This window comes from Glycine max, chromosome 15, assembly GCF_000004515.6.
Source record: "Glycine max cultivar Williams 82 chromosome 15, Glycine_max_v4.0, whole genome shotgun sequence".
Taxonomy (NCBI): domain Eukaryota; kingdom Viridiplantae; phylum Streptophyta; class Magnoliopsida; order Fabales; family Fabaceae; genus Glycine; species Glycine max.
Genome location: NC_038251.2, coordinates 9,553,088 through 9,572,686, shown reverse-complemented (window position 1 = coordinate 9,572,686; position 19,599 = coordinate 9,553,088). Strand labels below are relative to the sequence as shown.

The 19,599-nt window shown below is 36.9% G+C and overlaps 2 protein-coding genes across 4 annotated transcripts; both read right to left on the bottom strand.

Annotated features, from left to right (window-relative positions):
- Positions 1–296: 296 nt before the first annotated feature.
- On the bottom strand, positions 297–2,994 carry LOC100783216 (protein phosphatase 1 regulatory inhibitor subunit PPP1R8 homolog). The gene is made up of 3 exons (XM_003546161.5): positions 2,835–2,994; positions 1,875–2,501; positions 297–1,467 (listed from the first exon to the last, which is right to left on the bottom strand). The coding sequence occupies exons 2-3, from the start codon at positions 2,342–2,344 to the stop codon at positions 660–662; spliced, it is 1,278 nt and encodes a 425-aa protein (XP_003546209.1). The 5' UTR covers positions 2,345–2,501; positions 2,835–2,994; the 3' UTR covers positions 297–659.
- Positions 2,995–6,069: 3,075 nt separating this feature from the next.
- Positions 6,070–18,491, bottom strand: LOC100782675 (C2 and GRAM domain-containing protein At1g03370). Of its 3 annotated transcripts, none has more exons than XM_003546160.5 (9): positions 17,547–18,487; positions 15,753–16,979; positions 15,379–15,561; positions 14,930–15,213; positions 14,727–14,843; positions 14,348–14,610; positions 7,392–7,560; positions 6,968–7,240; positions 6,070–6,821 (listed from the first exon to the last, which is right to left on the bottom strand). In XM_003546160.5, the coding sequence occupies exons 1-9, from the start codon at positions 17,893–17,895 to the stop codon at positions 6,630–6,632; spliced, it is 3,057 nt and encodes a 1,018-aa protein (XP_003546208.1). In that variant the 5' UTR covers positions 17,896–18,487; the 3' UTR covers positions 6,070–6,629. The 3 variants fall into 3 exon arrangements, with proteins under 3 accessions (XP_003546208.1, XP_040865928.1, XP_040865927.1); XM_041009994.1 differs by having other exon boundaries at positions 17,527–17,690; XM_041009993.1 differs by lacking the exon at positions 6,070–6,821 and having other exon boundaries at positions 7,103–7,240; positions 7,426–7,560; positions 17,547–18,491.
- Between the last annotated feature and the right edge of the window lie 1,108 nt (positions 18,492–19,599).

Sequence of the window (19,599 nt, the reverse complement as noted above, 5' to 3'; positions counted from 1 at the left end):
TTTAAGAAAAATGTATATATTTAAATACTTAATATAAATATAATTTAGTTAAACATTTATGAAAAATACATATTTAGGTCATCTAACTATTTTATCAAAATAAATCAGTAAATAAAATATGTTCAATTTCGATAGATTATATTGTTGTAAAACTATGAATAGTTAAATATGAATAAATCTACAATAGCATTTTAAATTTTAAATACACGCTTCATTGTTGTAAAACTATAAATACACCACCCTTTTTTGAATAGACGCTTCAAAGTTGCAGCAAATGGATTTGTGGTACAAAATACTCAAATATCAACATTTGCTCCTTCGTGACCATGTGGCTAGAAAGTCAATCCTTATTAGTGATGACATGCTAGTATGTGCATACTAGAAAGTATGGACAAAACCACTACTTAAATGAGCTATTTAATGGGTCCATACAAGGATAACACATTGTTTAACCATGAACCTGCTGTCTTTTAGAGTAAGTGGGGGCATGCAGCGGAAAACATCAATAATCATGGATTCGTTGGAAGGAACAATTAACTCCCGAGGACAAAAGAAGCATGCAACATAATATTTTGCATCTTTTCAACTCCCTACGATGTCAAACTCAAACAGAACTACTACAAATTTATCTCACAACCCAGTCTGTATAAGTTCAATGGTCACCCAAACAAATCATCATCGTCTCCATCAACAGCATTAGGATTACTCTCTGACTTTCCGCTCCCCGCACCATCCTCCTTATCTGGAGCCCGTTCACCAGTTCCGAGTGCAGGTGAATATGCCCAGGAAGATCCAACTTTGACAGATAATGATTCTCCATATAGGTCATCATAAATCCCAGTTTTGACTGGGGTTTTGATCTTTTTCAAGACTTCTTGTAGTTTATCAGTCACACCTTTTGGGGATGAATCTGCCTCCTTGACAGAGGACTGCTCTTTCCCCTTTGGTATTACAGTAATCTGTACAAGAGATTCATATTTACCAACTAAACTTCCTTCTTTAACACCAACTGGACCAGGTTCTGTTTCTACATCTGCACCATCTGAAATTCCAACAACCTCAACTAACTCTCCCCCAACTTGATCCCTGAAGGCAACTCTTGTTTTCCTAATTCTCTTAGCTGGTCTTTCAGATTGGTAATCTTTATTTTTGCCACTTACTGAACTACCAGACTCACCAGGTTTGGACACCAGATCAGCTTTGTTGATGCCATAACGATTCAGTAGCGTATTATACGCTACAACAGCTTCTTCATCAGATGGGTCAGGAGGCGGTGGGAAATTAATCTCTGTTGGTGGTGGAGGCCGAGGGAAAAGAGCTGCATCATTCTTTCTTAATATGTACGCTCTTGTTGATGCAGCAAATCGCAACGATTGTCCCACTTCAAGCTCAACTGGCGAATCCTTGGTCAACCGCTCATTTGCAACAAATGTACCATGTGCAGATCCCAAATCAATTACATATATGCTATAATAAATAAAAAGTTGTCAATGCCAATGATTCATAATTTGCAAGAGATTTTAAAGTTTCATAGGACTTATTTACACCCAAAAAGAGAATAACTAATCTGTGAACTCCAAAAGCATGCCATGTGTCTGCCACTCACTCAATCAAGAAAGATTATGGTTTATTTTCCTATCAAAGTCCCACGTGGTTCACCAAATCATCATTCCTAATTTTATGATAAAAAAAATAGTTTAATATCTTGGAAGGATTGAAGTGGCTCCTAAACTATCTTCATTTTTTAGGATAGCTAATCAAGAGAAATTAACTTGTTTGAATACTTAAGTTTTGAGACAATGATACTGATATTTATATCAAGAAGTAGTGATTCCAATCTAGTAATATTAAAGATGAGAGAGCAAAGTTCTAACCTCCCATTCTTGTGAGGAATAACTGCAGCATGTTGGCGAGAGACAGATTGATGATCAAGCACAAAATCACAGGTCTGGATTTGCCTCCCAAAGATATTCCTCCGTCTGTCCAGATTAATCTGGTCTAGCACCTGGCCATCCTTCAAAACCTCCAGGTAAAAAACACCTGGCCGTGGCTCGATCGCCCAATCCGGCGGCTGCCACGTCGACTGCCCTCCCCCAACCTGAGTCGCCTGCTGATTCTGCCCCAACAATGGAGCCGCCTCCACTCCTACAGTCTTCTGAGAAGCATGTTGTTGGGGTTGGTTGGCAGAAGCCTGAGACAGCGGAGGCAAAGCAGAGGAAGGGTCAACTACTTTAGTAGAGGGTTGGGCACCATTTCTGGAAGAAGAGTTGACAGAAACAGAGAATGGTTCCAAGCTCTGAGCCTTCTTAAACCTATCAAGACCTGATGATGCCCTTCCATACATCCTCTTCAAATGGACTTAGCAGATGAGCTCCTTCTCAGTATGAGCTCACACACATTTTGCATCACAATGCCACCATGACATCAAAAGGAACCAACTAAACAAGCAATGTTTAAAACATACCTTAAGCACGTGCTACAAAGCTCTCTTTGCACATACCCTAAAAGGTTGGTGACAAAAACAAAATCCAAAACATACATTGTGAGTAAGGGGACTAACACATCACAACATAGAAATTCGTTCAAAGGAAAATATAGAGCACATGATGATTACAAGACAAATGGGTAACCAAAAATCAAAGCGCTTGAATCATTCCACCCTAATTTGGTAATAATCTGCTATAAAATTGGGGATAAATCTAACAAGGACTATAACCATAATAGTAGCCATTAAAAAGCAAATTGAAAGCTATAATCGAAATCCAGAAAAAAAAAGGGACTATTTTCGTGGTTTCGTGAATTGAATGATGAAATGGGGAGTTGGAGAATCTTACCGATTAGGGTTTTAGAACGCTGCGTGCGTCTTTGAGAAGTAGAGAGAGAATGAGAGAATAAGAGAGATGTTGAATTTAATTTTCTCGGTTAATATAGTAATAGTTATTATTTTGTTTATAATTATGTTATGTTATAACCAATATTTCCCGTGGCAATGCCAATCTTATCCAAGATATTGGCTTATACGACATAAAAGAATCAATCAGCATCAACTGTCTATTTTTTTTTAAGGCAAGATGCTAACAACTATCTTAAACGTATTGATTAACAAATTAAAATAGAAATATTTTATTAAAAGACGAAAAATTATATTCTTCATAATTTTTTTAAGTTTTTTTATAATTTACATATATTGTTCATCATTTTTTAAGTTTTTTATAATTTATATAATAAATAATTTTTATTTTAATTCTTTAACCAATATCTTAAAAATTAATTAACAAATCTCTTTTTTTAATTGATGTTGAAATTTAAACTTCAACAAAAATGGAGAAAAAAAAATAAAATGTTTAAATCAAATAGGAAAATTTTGAAAACACAATTAATCTATATTATATAGTGTGTAAATTATATCAATGTGTAAAAACATATCTTAATTGCATATAGCGAAGCTTTTGTTCTCAGGTTGTTCTAACCATCAACAATTTTGAATGTGTTTTTAACCTCTCAACTCCAAGTTTCCAAGATGTCTTTGGACTCCAAATCTATAACTTTTAAATCAGCGTGCACACACCAACAATTGCATTCCCTTGTTAAGGACGATTTGTTAAGTTACCTTTTATTACTATCAAAAATACTTTTCATAATAATGTATACTTATTCCAAAAATTTATTTTCTGAAACAATAATTATACTTATCCTAAAAATGCATTTTAAGAACTGAGTCATAGTCTCATAAATACATTTTTTATAATAGGTATCTTATCATAACTTTTTTTTTATTTTTAGCTTTTTTTATATGTGAACATGAAATATCATGTTAGTAAGGTAGTGTTTGGTTTAAAGGGATTAATCCGTGTTGAAAGTCAATTCAATTGAATTGGGGTGAAAGAGATGAGGTGAGAATATTTGATGGTGTGAAAGGGAGATGAAAGTTTTAAAAAAATTGATGGGACTGTGCCTTTAAACTTTCACCCCAAATTGAGATGAAATGGAATGAAAGGTGTTACTCATGAGGGGCATAGGAGAACAACTTTTCACTTGCTAAAATTGACCCTCTCTACATCTTCATGGCCGTCAAGTTGCCTATATAATTGATTATTATAATGTTAGCATAATCAATTATGTATTCATTGCATTGTTTAAATTTGGTCGAGTTGGTCTTAGGTTGACAACATAATCAATTATGCTTATAGCAAGTTGATTAGGTAGTTATTGATTCTCAGTCTTTGCTTTCTGGTGGCCTCAAATCAAGATACATAATTGGCTATGCAATTTACATAATTGACTAACAACATTCAATTAGTTAAAAAGGAAAAAAAATCGTCAAACTTTAATGGGGTAAAATGGACAATCGTTTCATCTCTATTTTATTATTTACCTACAACTTTAACTTAAGGCTTAATTATCATCTTGGTCCTCAAATTATTTTAAAAGATTCAATTTAGTCCTCAAATTTTGTTAAAATACATCAATTTGGTTCTTTTCGTCCAATTAAGTTGGCATCGTTAGAATTATGAGTTCCAATGATTTTTGTTAATGAATAGTAATGATTTTTAACTGCCACTATATTTATGTAATTTCGAGAAAGGTTGAAATCCCATCACTTTCAACAACAAAAAGGGTTGAAACCCCATCATCGTCCCCTCCAAGCACATGTTGGCGACCCTGTCGATCCTCCCTCATTTCCTTTTGCGGCCAAACCACCTCATCCTCAAGAACATCGAGACACCCCCCCCCCCCCCCCCCCAAATGTCAACATTTTGTCATGAACAGAATCAAGAAAATGAGGGGAAGGACCTTTGTAGCACATGTTATTTTTGTTGGCTTCCTAAAATATCCTCGCCTCTAATGCTTGTATACTAACAAAACAATGAAGCTTGAAAAATTCATTAAAATCAAACCATCTTATATGCTTGATAAAAACCAAAACAGTACATACTAACAACCCTTGCACGAGCGAAAATGAGACGAGAGAGTTCATAGGTTTGAAATGAAAGAGTGAAATGATTTCCTTGAGTTTTCTTTTATGAGATTTGATTTTTGGGGTAGGGTATTGAAATTATTTTGAATTGCTTATTGTATTGATTGGAGCGCTCAGAGTATTAAAATATGAATCAAGTTGTTACCATTTTTATATTTGTCCTATTATATATATATATATATATATATATATATATATATATATATATATATATATATATATATATATATATAATGCCAATTATAAACTGTCACTATTCAGAGATAAAAATCATTGAAATTCACAATCTTAAAGACATAATCACAATTAGACAGAAATGATTAAATTGGTGTATTTTAAAAAACTTAAGGACCAAATTCAATCTTTTAAAAACTTGAGGATCCAATTGAATATTTTTAAATAATTTGGGGATCAAATTGATAGTTGTTAAGCCATAATTTAAATATTTAATCTCTTTTATAGTCTCTTTCATCTTAATCAAAAATCACTTTTCACTCTCTTTCATCTCTTTTCATTTCTCACACTTTCATTCATTTTCATCTCTCTCTACCAAACACATCCTAAGATGTTTGAAGAGATGAAGGGGAGTTCCAAGGGTAGTTCCAACGGGGTGTGCTGATTTAAGAAGAAAAAAAGTATAATTGGTAATTAAAAATTAAAGAGATGCAACTGTACTTGGAAAAAATGGAGGTATAATAGCAAGTGCCTTATTTTTGTAAAAAAATAGCAAGTGCATTATAATTTATAATATAGAAGTTAATATTTCAATTCAAATTAAAAAAATCTTAGTTTCAGAAAATCTTATGGTTAAAAAATAAAATCTTATGATTATTTAATAGCTATATAAATCAAGAAAATCTTATATTTATCATTTCGCACCATATGGCTCAGAGCTAAAAAAAATCAACCTATACCGAGAGTTCTTTCTCTTCGTCTTATTGAATGCTTTCGAGCAGTTTTCTACAACCCAACTTTAGAATTTACTTCCGCTTTTTTTCCCCTAAATCAAACCATACATAATCGTCTCAAACCAGAATAAAAGAATGCTATTAGAAAATCAGAAATTAACGTAGATTCTACATAATCGGCAATTAGAAAAGGCCATTTTATTATGAATGTATTCCAAATTTGAACAAATCAATCTACAAGGAGTTAAAGAGCCTGAGCTTCAATGTCATAACGGTCCCAGGCCTAAAAAATCGTTTACAGCATTTCTCATATGACCAAAAGTGTCAAACTGTCACAACTTTTAACAATCAATTACTGAGATGTTGCTGACCCTTTGTAATAAGATGTGTCTACTACACAACAAATCCAAAATTTCAATTGCTAGCAACTGCAGTTGGAAATCTGAGTGAGTAACTAGTGCCAGAATCAAACTAATCATGTACAATGGAACAACTAGATAACCTCTCCTATTAGTATTTAGTAATCTGGTTTAAAGAGTAGACTTGGTAGCAAGTTAACCGATGAACACATTATAGCTCTGATAGAAGTTCCCTTCCACTAGGATTGTCATGAAAACCAACCCCAAATAGCACAATGCATGATCCTTATAATATGATATACATCATATATTCTAGTCCATTTTTGCTAAGAGAATTTCAGCTAGCTCCAATATGTTCAAGTCAAATCCTGGAAGATTCCTTTGCTAGTTTGGTAAAAGCTCTTTCTCAGCTAGACTAAAGGTCACCTTAAAACGTTCAAGCAAATTTTCTAGGATGTTCTTTGTAAGTCTTTTCTGATTCTTTGAGCTTTTCAGCCATTCCATTCCAAATAAAACTTGCACTCTACATCCCTTTGCTTTTGGGGGTAAATCCTCAATTTGGTACCTAAGGTGTATCTGTGGCATAATATAGGAGACACTACTCAGTGGTGCAAAAGGTGAAAACAAACAGAAGGGTAACAAGAACAGGTAAATCATAGAAAATAAAGATATAGCAAACAGGCGCTGAAAATCTAGAAACAAGCTACATTTGGCTCACTCACATTGAAATAATCACCAAGAGGAACTCCATGAAGGTTCATAAGCTCTTCCACAAGCCAACCCTTTCCATCCGGAAGGGGAGATCTTTGTTGAGTACTTGTCACTTCACCTTTATAACTTGAAATACGCTTCTCAAATTTGTAATATACTGCTCTCTCAGAGATATCTAGGTTCTCAGATACCCAAGGAGTATAAGAATAATTAAGATAACCAAGCTTTTCCATGACCCGACGGTCCAACTCACCCCCGCTAAATATCTCCATGAGGTAACTTGCCTAAATTAATCAAAATAAAAGAATGGGAACATTTGCAAACTTGTAAGAAAAAGTTGAATAAGGAACCAATAATTTCCAAATATGGCAATAATGCACAACATGCATAGATTAGGACATGTGTGCAAGTTGCGTGGTAAGAGAGAGAGATTACAGGAATTAAAAGAGAACAAGAATAAATCTCAGACATGCTAACATCATCCAGGCCAAGGAATGAGCCACTCTCATCACTTATAAGACTTTTGCTATCAGATTGTTCTTCGACAAACTCAACCTTCTGTTCAGGACTCAAGGACCTGACCTTCCAGAGAGCCATGATAGTCCTACATCACCAGCAAAATATTTTCTTAGTAACATGTAATATCTTCTATACTATTGTTTATCCTTAAACAATTTCTTCTATATGCCAGCATCTACGGATAAGGATCATATGAGAAGTAAGATGAGCCAAAAAGAAAAGCCTCCCAAAACTAGGGAAATATTTTTGGCAGTTAAGAAAATTTTCACACCAAAATCTGTGGACAATGGGGCAGTTGAGAAGTAACAAGATTTTGTCAAAAATAATAAATCAAATATAGAAGGAAGGAAACACCTTTAGATATTTCCATATAACAAGCTCTCATTTTTCACAATTCATGCACTGGACAAACAATTATGGAACCGGACCTCCGTGGCTTTGTCACCATTAGACCAAAATCATCAAAATGACATATGGCTTTTCATCCTATTTCATTACTAAGTAACATCTTATATTATGACCGAGTAATACAAAAAATGAAAATTACATACAAACAAATTATTGAAATTATTTTCACCCACTATTATTATAATTTCAATAAATTTGATTGACAAAGTAAGATATAGACTCTTATGATGAGGTAAAAACACTTTCGTGTTATTCTGGCATAATAATAGTCAAGATAAAAATAGAACTTGACAACTTTCATTGGAACGACCACATATTGTTGGAAATTCCTCCATAATTAAGGTTGGTTCACATTCAAGTAAACATGCAAATTCAAATACATAACAAATTGAGGAGCACATTCCAAGGCATGCATAAGAAGTTGTGGAATACTTTCTTAGGACTTGGAATTGGTTTTTTTGACCTTGAGACTTACACACTCCACTTAGGAGAGTGAAGATTGGAGTTGCAAGAAGCTTTGGGAATGTAACTCATTTATTAACATTCACCAATCACTCTTGAAGGAAATCACACCCCTCTCCTATAAATAGGGAGGCTTGTGAAGAGTTGGATCATCCCATCCAAAGAGAAGCAAAGCAAGAGTGATAGTGAGAAAGAGAATTCTACTTTCCACCACACTTTGTGAAAATTGAGAGAAATTATAAATCATCCTTGTTGGGTGAGGTTGAAAGATATTCTTTTGTATTGAGAGAGTCATTGTAATCCTATTTTTTAATAATGGAGATATTTACTGATTTGATCCTATGATTTTTACTTTTCACATTGAAAGAGTTTTTCATGTTAAAAATTCTTGGTGTCATTCTTCTAATCTCTATTCTTGTTTTTTTTTTTTTCGTTTCCGCTAAGTGCCTATTTTGAGTCTACAGAGAAGGAAATAGTGTTGGTGTTTTCCAACAATGGTATCAAAGCTCGATTCGTTAGGAGGGAGCTATTATCCTGTGTGATTCAAGATGAAGGGAGTTGTCACTCATGATGGAGATATGTTCAAGCTAATCGTAGAAAATTATTCTCATTGAAAGCTAATGATAGAAGACCATCGGTACTGCAATGATTTGCATGAGCCAATCACACATGAGAATAAGCCGAAGGGGAAGAAGGACAAAGAATAGGAGCTCCTTAATCGGAAGACTGTAGCTATGATTCGTAAGTATATTGACCACAGCTTGTTCGAGCATGTATCAACTTATATCAATGCATATAAGTTATGGACAAAGCTTGAATCTTTGATTCAAAAGAAAACATCGAAGAATAAAGCTCATCTTGTCGAATGCTTGGTCAAGCTGGCGTATATGGACAATCAAATTTCTGCAATTAAGGTGTTCAGCCGCCTCCTTTTGCCAATGATCAGGTTTACCTATTGCCCCAAAGCTGCTCTTTGCAAAATGTATCTTTAAACCGGACGCAAGTTCAAAAACTCTCAACATGGATTTTATTGTCATCACATTCTGCATTGTGGCTTCACCAAGGAAAATGGTGTTGTCGGCATATTGTAATATGTTGACTGGTATCTTGTTTTTTCCCACCATGAGACTGTTGTAGAGGCTCTTGTCCAGTGCTTCTCTCATAAGTCCAGTTAGTCCTTCCGCGACAATATTGAAGAGTAGAGGCGCTAGAGGGTCGCCTTGTCTGAGGCCTTTATGGGGATAAAATTCATTTGTGGGGCTACCGTTGACCAGGACAAACATGGAGATTTGAGACAACCCTCTATCCATCTAATCCACTTAAGGTAGAATCCTAGCCTCTTCATCATATATGATAGGAAGTTCCACAAGACCGAGTCATAGGCTTTTTCGTGGTCCACTTTAAACACGAGGCATGGCTTGTTCCGCCTTTTTGCTTCCTCCACCGCCTCATTAGCTATCAAAACGCTGTGCAGCAGCTGTCTTCCAGTGATAAAAGCTGACTGCCTCTCATCAATTATGTTTGGAAACACCTTCAGTCTATGTGCTAGGAGTTTAGCCACAATCTTATAAACACAGCCTATTAATGAGATAGGTCTATATTCATTAAGATGATGTGGATCCTTCACCTTTGGGATCAAAGCAATGAAAGATGCATTGGTGCCCCTTGAAAATACCCTATTAGCATGAAATTCAGCAATGAATCGGCTGATTTTGGGCTTTAACATCTCCCAAAACTGTTTAATAAATTTGAAATTTAAACCATCCGGTCCCGGGCTTTTTTCGCTTCCACAATTCTAAACATCCGCTCTTATTTCTTCCTCAGTGAAGCTTGCCACCAACATGTCATTTTGCTGCTGATCAATCCCAAAGAATCTGGTTCCATCAAGGATTGGCCTGTGTTGTTCAGGTTCAATGAATCTGTTCTCAAAAAATCTGTAGATTTCCTCTTTCACTCTTCTAGGGTCATCTACCCATGAGTCATTAGCCATTATGCCTTTAACTGCGTTATTTGTACGTCTAGCATTCATTATCAAGTGAAAGTAGCGTGAGTTACAATCCCCTTCTTTAATCCATCTCATTCTTGCCTTTTGTCTCATCAAGGACTCGTGGGAATGTGCTGCTGCCCATAATTCCTCCTGCAATTTCTTGCGGGTCACCGACTCTTTGTTGAGTGTGTCTCCGTAGTGCACCTTGTTCCACGACTTCAATATCTCCTTGAGGTTTTTAATTTTTTCTTTAAGAACATAACCTCCCCACCCCTTTGGTTGGGCATTTCTCCAACACTTTGTGACTGTCCAAACAAAGGATTTATCCTTCAACCAGCAGTCGAAAACCTTAAAAGGTTTTGGCCCCTAATCAGTGTTGGTGGCACTAAGGAGAATGGGACAGTGATCAGAAAAGTTCCTGTCCAAGACAAAGGTGGTGCAATCTGGCCATTTTAGGAGCCACTCATGGGATGCGAGAAATCTGTCTAGTTTACTCTTCGAAGCCCCATTTGGTTTGAACCAAGTGAATTTCCTCCCCACACTAGGAATTTCAGTAAGCTTCATTTTAGATATTCATTCATTAAACTCGTTGATGCTAGCTACTTCCACTCCCCTGTGAGACACACCTTGTCTTTCAGAAGGAAGCCTAATGCTGTTGAAATCTCCCAAGAAGCACCACATTCCTTCAGGGATCTGTTGTCTCAGTTGCATAAGTAATTCCCATAGTTCTCTTTTGTTTTGGCTGTCACAGGGGGAATATATATTGACTATGAATAGCCTCTGATTTTTTTGTGTCCAGACCCCTTCCAATAGAATGTATCCTGTTCCCTTTACTCTTCTTTCCACTTTGAAAGTTTGTTCGTTCCATATGCACAATAATCCTCCTGCTGTATTTACTGCTGGTTGGAATTCCCAAACAACATCCATGTCTCCCCACAAGGCTTGACACATAGGTTTATCGATTTGCTCCTTCTTTGTTTCTTGAATACACAAGATGTCCACTTTGTGTTTTCTTACAAGCCTCCGAACAGCAGCCCATTTGACCTTTCTCCCAAGCCCTCTAACATTGTAGGAAACAATATTCATGATGCAGGTTTTTTGTCACCCAAATCCTCAGCCTCTTTCTTGTCTCTGGTCTCCATGTCAATAATTTTATGGATGATTGTTGTCTGCTCTGAATCTGTAGACACCCCCATGAGTTTTGCAAGCTCCCATTGGGTTAATGCCTCTTCAATCTACCCTTCATCAGCTCCAATGGATTTTACAGGTATCTGTGAGTTGGCTTCTTTTGATCGTTTTGATGTGGCTGTTCCTATGGATTCTGTGTGAGGGTTAATTCCCAAAAATATAGACTTTGTAGCTTTTCCGTTAGTAAGGTCCTTTTGGGTCATCTGCTGTTTACACCCCTTTCTCCTAATAAACACCTTCCACTGCTTATTACCCTCAGCTGTTTGATACGTTGGGCCTGCATTATTTTGATTAAAGCTATTTGTGGTGGTGCATTCAGGAAGGCCCACCCCATTGTTTGGCCCATCCTCGACATTTTGTAAGTCTTGGATTCCTATTGGTGGTGTTAGTAGTTCATGGTCCTTAACTTGATAAGATGGGCTGGATTGAAAATGTTGAGGAGGGCCCAGTGTTTCAATTGGAGGTGGCAGCTGTGAGTGGGAGGGCCCAGAGGGAGTTACATGGTCAACTCTCATTTGAAATTGGACATCCTCAACAGCTATTTCCCTTATTGTAGCTTCTGGGTGGACAACTGTCTCTGTCAGTGATTCAATTTCCCCTTGTTGTTGATGGTGTTAGCAGTTCATGGTCCTTAACTTGATAAGATGGGCTGGATCGAAAATGTTGAGGAGGGCCCAATGTTTCAATTGGAGGTGGCAGCTGTGAGTGGGAGGGCCCAGAGGAAGTTACATGGTCAACTCTCATTTGAAATTGGACATCCTCAACAGCTATTTCCCTTATTGTAGCTTCTGGGTGAACAACTGTCTCTGTCAGTGATTCAATTTCCCCTTGCTGTTTCCTTTTTTGTGCCTCACCTACATTTATTTCTCCATTGTTGATTGTTGTCTCTGATCCCTTGCCTTTGTCTTCCTGCTCCATAACCCTTTCAGACGAGATACGCGAGCCATTTCCGAGGTTGGGGAGTATTACCCAGCTTCCCTGGTTAATATCCACTGTGTTTTCGATTGTTGTAGGTCCTTTGGGTAAAGGGGACCTCGGTTTGTCGGTAGCGACAGGAACCGTGTCTCCGTCGGAGGAGGCTTTCCTCCCCCGGCACGAGATCGACTGCACATGAGCCACGTTCAGAGGGTTGCCGCCGGGGTCGTCGGAGTGGTTCGCTTCCGGTGGGTCTGTTGCTCTTCCGATGGGTATACCGGTGCCTATGCGGGGACCGCCACCGCTATCTACGACAGCTTTTGGGTCATCATGTGGGTTGTTTGGTTGACGCCGGATCTCATACCGGGGCGAGTACGGAGATATTATTGACTCTCCGTCGATACCATCGGAATCAAGCTCTTCCGATGAGTATGACGGTCTTCGACCCGAGAAATTGTGCCTCCCGTCGTTGCTCACCCCCTCCTAGCCTATGGTAACTGAAACAGTGTGATGGAAGAACGGTTTCCACGGGGTCCTGATGAGGATTCTGGCCCTGTCCATCCTCCTCATCTCTTTGACATCGTCGTCAACCTTAACAAGCTCTCCAATGGCCGCCGCGATTTTACGAATGTTCCCCAAGTCCCATGCTTCAATGGGGATATCCCAACATTGGGCCCACACAAGTCTATGACCCAGTCTCATCGTTGGGTTCCACCTTTCTAGTGAGTGGAATGGAGATGTGCCATGCTGAGTCTCTTCGGCAATGATATGCTCTGCTTTGTTGTCCGCCAACCCAAGAAGGAGTACCATGTCGTCGCCGAGATATTTCAGCACGACGTTCACACCTAACTCCCAAGGTATGTCATCCTCTATCCTTTCCAGAGCCTGCAATTTCTTAAGCCTGCCCACCCATGCATCTGTGAACCATTTCTTTTCCCCCACTGCCAATTGAAGGTGTACTGAGGAGTGGGACTCAACATATCTCAGTTGTGGGAGTTTGGGGTGCTTCATCTTACCGTCATCCGTTTGGATAGTGGAGACCACCTTGGCATATGACTTCTGTGGATTCCTATGCTGTACTGCTCTGTGTCGCCCAGCCTCGACTTCCCTGCTATGGCCTTCCTTCAGGATACCAAGTTTGGAGGTACACTCCTTGACCCTCGCCTTTCCTCTCCCGTATTTTGGAACATTAACATACATCTTGAGTCCTTCTAAGATGATGTTGTCAAGCTGTTTTTCTAGTCTGTATTTGTCCAGTACCCCTTTGAACCTAACAAAACCATATCTTCTACCTCCTTTGTTCCTGTGTTTGTGGATGAAAATGTCCCTCACGTCCCCCCATTTCTTGAACTGAGCCCAGAGATCCTCTTCAGTTATGTGTTCGTGGAAGCGTGTGAAGTAAAACGTTGTGATGTCATCCTTATCCCTCCAGTTATGGTGGTGATACCTCTGAAATTGACCAAGCTTGTTGTTGTCGTAGTTCGTTTTGGGATCCACTCTCGGTCTCTCCCCTTCCCTCTGTTTTCCTCTCCCTCTGACCACTGTTGTCCACTCGCTCTCATTCTCTCTCTCACACTCTCTCTCTCTCTCTCTCTCTCTCTCTCTCACCCTCTCTCATTCCCTCTTTTCGCTAAATTATGAAGTGTAGTCAACTATTTTGGGTTGCTTTTTCTTCTTTAGTACGTATCAAGCTTGGAGAATGGTTCCCAGTATTTGACTGGTGATTAGATTTAAAACATAAGAAAATAGATCAACAAAGAGGAAAGTAGAAAGCTTTAAAGGTGTTGTTATAGACCCTAGCAAACAGGGTAAAGAAAAAAGAGGCTAAGCACACAATTGGAGAGATTTTCATACGAGTTGCAGATATATAGGAAATAAGTTCGTCAGATGTTATATAATGTCCCTTGTCTACCTGTGTGCAACATTGAAAGACACAAATGACTGAAAATGAAACCTCAGCCTGCCTTGTTCATCTTGTGTTTTTGCACCATGCCTTGCATCTACACCTCTACCCTTCCGAAGAGTTATGACAATTATTGGACTCCCCATTGATGAGAATGTAGGAGGAATAACCTGAATGTCTTCAATATCTTCCCAAAGAAAAAAGAATTTTGTCTTATTTCCAAACAAATTTGCATGAAATCCAATTATTCTTGCTGATAGAAATAGGCGGCCCTGCAGACAAATATTCACAATATGATGAGATGATACTAAAAGAAGCAAGTACCAGTAAATACCAAAGTAGAATAATTGACCATGAATTTCAATATCACATAACAGAATAACCACACCTGCAGGGGCATTTTTCTTTTCAAATGACAGGTGAAATCGTTGATGAGAAATTCCTCAGGTGGAAGCCCAAACAGTTTCTGAAATGCTGAATTTGCTTGAGGAGACCGCAAATTAATCTACAATTTTTTAAAACAAAAGAATGAGTCAGAAAGAAGGGTGACAAAACAGGAGTACACCAAAGAGAACATAAGTATTTTAATACCTTCTTCCCGACTTCTTTCTCCATTCTACTTAAATAGTCCTTTGCAACATTACCACCTCTAGTGTTGTCCAAGAAAATTCTTAGGTGCAGCTTAGACTGACATGCCAATGCCAACTTTCCTTCAAGGGGAACCCATATATCAGCAAGATCTGCTATATTTGCTTTTAGAAAATTAATTTCAGCATGTCCTAGAGATGCAGCTTCATCAAAAGGTCCATCAAAATCATAAACTACCACATCCAGCACAGAAGGAGGATCATCCATTGCATCAAACTCAAATATTTCTGCAAAGATAGATATTGTTCTTAAACAAAAAAAAAAAAAATATATATATATATATATATATATATATATATAAAATACAGATCATGTGTTGATTAGATCACCGGTTTCAGAGGTTTGATCCAAGTTGTAAAACAGAAAATAATAAATGATGACATGACACTCACCATTCCATGTAAGATTAGATTTCTGGAACTTGATTGAACTAGTTCTTGTTTTTCCATTGCACGTAAACACCACATAGGGATCAGACAACCCACTAGAATCAACAGAAGCTAAACTGCTTCCTTCAATTAAGGCAACAGTTAGCAACCACCCATCTCCTTGTGCTTTGATTCCATGATCACTACCTAATATTAGAATACCAAAAAGGTCAATATAATTAAAAACATGGGCATTAAAATAAGTTAATGGGCACTAAACAGTCAAAAGACAAGAGTGACAAACTCATAGTCACTTCATTAAAAGCAACACTAAGTCAGGGAGAAAAAGGAAAGCCAAATTCAATAAGTGTGAAGTAACTGAACACTCTTGAGATTACCCTTTTGTGCTCTGGCCTTTATGAAGCGTGAGATTTTACCCAGCATGCATTCACCTTGAAGAACCAAAACTGCACAGACAACAAATTCACCAATTGAATCTGGCAAGTCAAGCCCACCAAACTCAAGCCCTTGAATTGTGCTTGGTGCAGCCAACCAAATGTGAACAAGCACATACAACCCCATGAAAACTGTTGCAAATACTGTGAAGTTACCAAAATACTGCACTGCAAGCCTCCAATCTGATTCAGGTTCTGCATGTAATGACGCTAAAGCTTGTTCCTTATTGGAACTAAGGTCCTTCAGATCAGCAGGTTTAACAGTCTGAGATAACAAAGTGGCATACTGATCAAAGCTATCCTTCATGCCTTGCCGAGCCCCATTTTCTATCATTCCTTTCATCATGGTGCTTTGTAAAAAATTCATTCGCCACGATACAACCAGACACGAACATTGTTCTCCAGTCGGCAACTCTGGTCCAGGTGTGATCACATAGAGTACTTCTACCCTAAAGGTGCTCCCGTACATAACATCCGGAGTGCTAACACTGACTAGAACAGCAAAGTTCTTCCCATCAGCTTTTAAATATGTGTGCTCCTCATAGGCTTTGACAGCCTTAATTAATTTACTAGGAGCCTTGACGTAAGTAACTAATCTTTTGAAGATTTCCCCATCATTCTCAAACTTCCAAGGTCCTATTTCGAGTTCTGTATTGCCCTGTACTTCTGCCAATGACTTGAGAAAATTTGAATCTGATGAAAATAGTAGCTCGTTCAAGTCTTCTGGTGCAATGACATATTGTTGATCAATAAACACCCCTGCTGGTAAATTGCTAGGAATTTCACTGCCTTGATCTGCAGACTGAAGTTTTCTCATAGCTTCTTCAAAAGTCTCATTAGAGGACTGATCCTCAGCCTTCATCTCACTAACTTCTACTTTACTAATTTCAGATTGGTCCAAGTCAATGCTTCTACGGGATGCAGTTGAAGACATATCAGAGCTCTTACTAAAGATTTGAGCAATTCTTCCAGTTATTGTTTTTTGTGTACTGGATTTTTCATCCTTAGCAGATGTAATTTCTTCCCTGACAGGAGAAGATGAGTTTGAAGGGCTTGTGGAAGATCTTGATGGCAATTCTGTCATTCTTGGATGTAATAATAGATCTCCACTATCATTTGACTCCATGGTTGCATTATTTTGTAAAAAATATATGCTCAAACGAATCTCACCTGCCAAGAAAAGGAAAATAATGCCAGCATTTAAGTTCAAGATAACACCAAAACCATGATTCACATATTCATGTTCACAGTCAGTGACCACATTATTTTCCTGAAGGTGTTAAGGCGAATGACCCTTTGAGATGCATGATTCATATTCCATAATCTCAAATTAGACACCATGCAATTAACATCATGTTATCAGCCAGAATTTAAGCTCAAAACCAATACAGCAACTGTACGACTTTGACTTGATAAAATGATATTAAAACCCTCATTTCATCTTAGAAGGATTTTAGAAACATCAATTTGATTCTTGAATATCAATTTGGTCCTCCAATGATACTTTTTTTTTAAAAAAAAAAGTCTAAAATTAGCAGTTCACTAGCAAGTAGCAACAAATTAATGTCAAGAAAAGACCAAACATCATTTGAGGAGCAATTTAATGCCACTATAAAATAACCAAACAACAAAACTACTAATAGAGAGAGAGAGAACAAACATGGCCACTCAAATGTTAGGTAAGCAGCAAACTATTGGATAAGGTAGAGGAAAGTACAGTTCAGCAGCGTAACACACCAGATTCCTTGTTCTTGGACTTCTTGCTTTTGGGTTGCAAAGAATACCAAGCAGTGCCAAGGGACTTGATCTCCTCCTCAAAAACAATTGAAATTGGCACTTTAAGCTGACCCACAAAGTCATCATTGAAGAACTTATCTTCATCCATAACAGATATAACCAATTCTTCATTAAGATCATCCACCCTAAAGCTAAACTCCTCATCCCACTTTGGATTCAAACACTTCTTGATCACTTTGGTCCTGAACCTGTGCTTCCCCAATTGTAGCCTCACGTACGGATCACTCAACCCATTAGGATCCGTCGGTGGCAAGTTCTTTGCCTCAATCACACGAACCACAAGCTTCATTATCACGTAATAAAACTCAAATGGAACCAGAACCAGAATCTTGAGGTAAAAAAAAGTCTACTTTTTTAACCACGCTGAAAAGTATAGAGCACCCCAGAAAGATCTTCCAAAAGGGTAATGCTGTTTATGACTAGGATGTAGAAAGAATCAACTGAAAGTTGAAAACTATGAATCAAATTGTTCAACACAACTCAAATTCCTCAACCAACAGAAGAAAAACTAAGCCATAGATCAGACAGAAACTTATAAAGAAACAAAAAGAAAATCTTGGGTTGTGCCAAAAGAATTTATTTGGAAACTGCTGATCTATGTGGGAATTAATTCATAAGTAAATTCGCGTGGCGAATAAACCGTGAACAGTTGAAACAGTTGAGAAAGAAGCAGAAAAATTTGTCAATGGCCAAGGCACTATAAGGGAAAAAGAAGAAGAAAAAAAACGTAGATTCTGAGAGCGGATAATCCGGGAGATATTGATGGAATGAATGAATGATTGAAAATGGAAAAGAAATAGGAATTTTATTATTTAATAAAAGGATATGAAACTGTGAAAAGAGGGAGATGAAAGAACATGATATCAAGTTTGTAAGTCGTTATACTTTTCTCTTATATTAAATTGACCCATTTTGTTCAACTGTTTGCCACGGCGCGTATGACGTTGGACCTTCTTCCATAGTATCTATCTACATTAATCATGTCATACGCCTCCAATCACCCGTGTACTAATTTTTACATGTTATGATATTTAGACATAATATACTAACACTCTATTGATCCTTTTCTAAAAAAATATTTTTTTCTTTTTATCACATTATATTATTAGATATTTATCTCTTATCTTTTCTTATATTCAGGTGTTTACACTCTAATATATCTTAAAATATATTTTTTCTCGAAGGTATATGTAAGAGATGGTATTGTTGTATGTTTCTTCTAGGGTGTAGGGACAGATCCACACCCAGAAGAGAGAGAGATCAATCACAAATATAAAATTCATCTAAAAATTAGAGCTTCGTCAATTACAAGAAAATAGAATTTAACAATTAGATATTAACAAAATCAAAAAATAATAATATGCAATAATTAAAACCTGATTAAATATAATATTTAGATACAATTTTTTAAAATAAATACAATTGCCATTGATTTTATAATTTAAAAAATTTAGGAGATAAAATTTGATTATATAATAACTTAAAATTTGATAAAATATAATATTGAGATAAGATTTCTTAAAAAAAATCAAGATTGAAACAAAAGTTAAGAAATTGAAACAAATTGGACAATAAAAAATTTAATAGAATATAATATTCAGTTTCAAATTAGATTTCTTTTTGTAACAAAAAAAAATAAGATTTATTTTAAAAAATCAGATTTCTTTAAAATAAATAATAATTTTTTTATCATTTTTTTAAATTTGAAAAGCATTTATCTGTGTCTCTAGGTATGCAAGGGTTATATAATAATCTATAAGGGATAAACTCTGACATATCTTATTTTCTTAATTTTCAGGGTAGCAAGGCTTGGGCGCGAGAGGTAGAGTTAGTAGTTCAGTGATGACGGATAACAAAAACTTTTTGATTTTTAGAGAAACCAACTAGGACGATTTTCCAAAAACCTTTGGTTAACTCATGAAGATTAACGACAGTTTAGGAAAAAAGCATCGTTAAGGACGGTTGTTAATTACAAAATGTCATCACGCATTTT

Excerpts from the sequence above, each read along its gene's own strand:
- LOC100783216 (XM_003546161.5), bottom strand. The coding sequence starts at position 2,344 with ATGTATGGAAGGGCATCATCAGGTCTTGATAGGTTTAAGAAGGCTCAG. Across the intron at positions 1,468-1,874 it reads ATTCCTCACAAGAATGGGAG|CATATATGTAATTGATTTGG; the intron begins GTTAGAACTTTG and ends TATTTATTATAG.
- LOC100782675 (XM_003546160.5), bottom strand. The coding sequence starts at position 17,895 with ATGAAGCTTGTGGTTCGTGTGATTGAGGCAAAGAACTTGCCACCGACG. Across the intron at positions 15,214-15,378 it reads ATCTAATCTTACATGGAATG|AAATATTTGAGTTTGATGCA; the intron begins GTGAGTGTCATG and ends CTATCTTTGCAG. Across the intron at positions 7,561-14,347 it reads TCTTTCAATGTTGCACACAG|GACTATCATGGCTCTCTGGA; the intron begins GTAGACAAGGGA and ends CTGGTGATGTAG.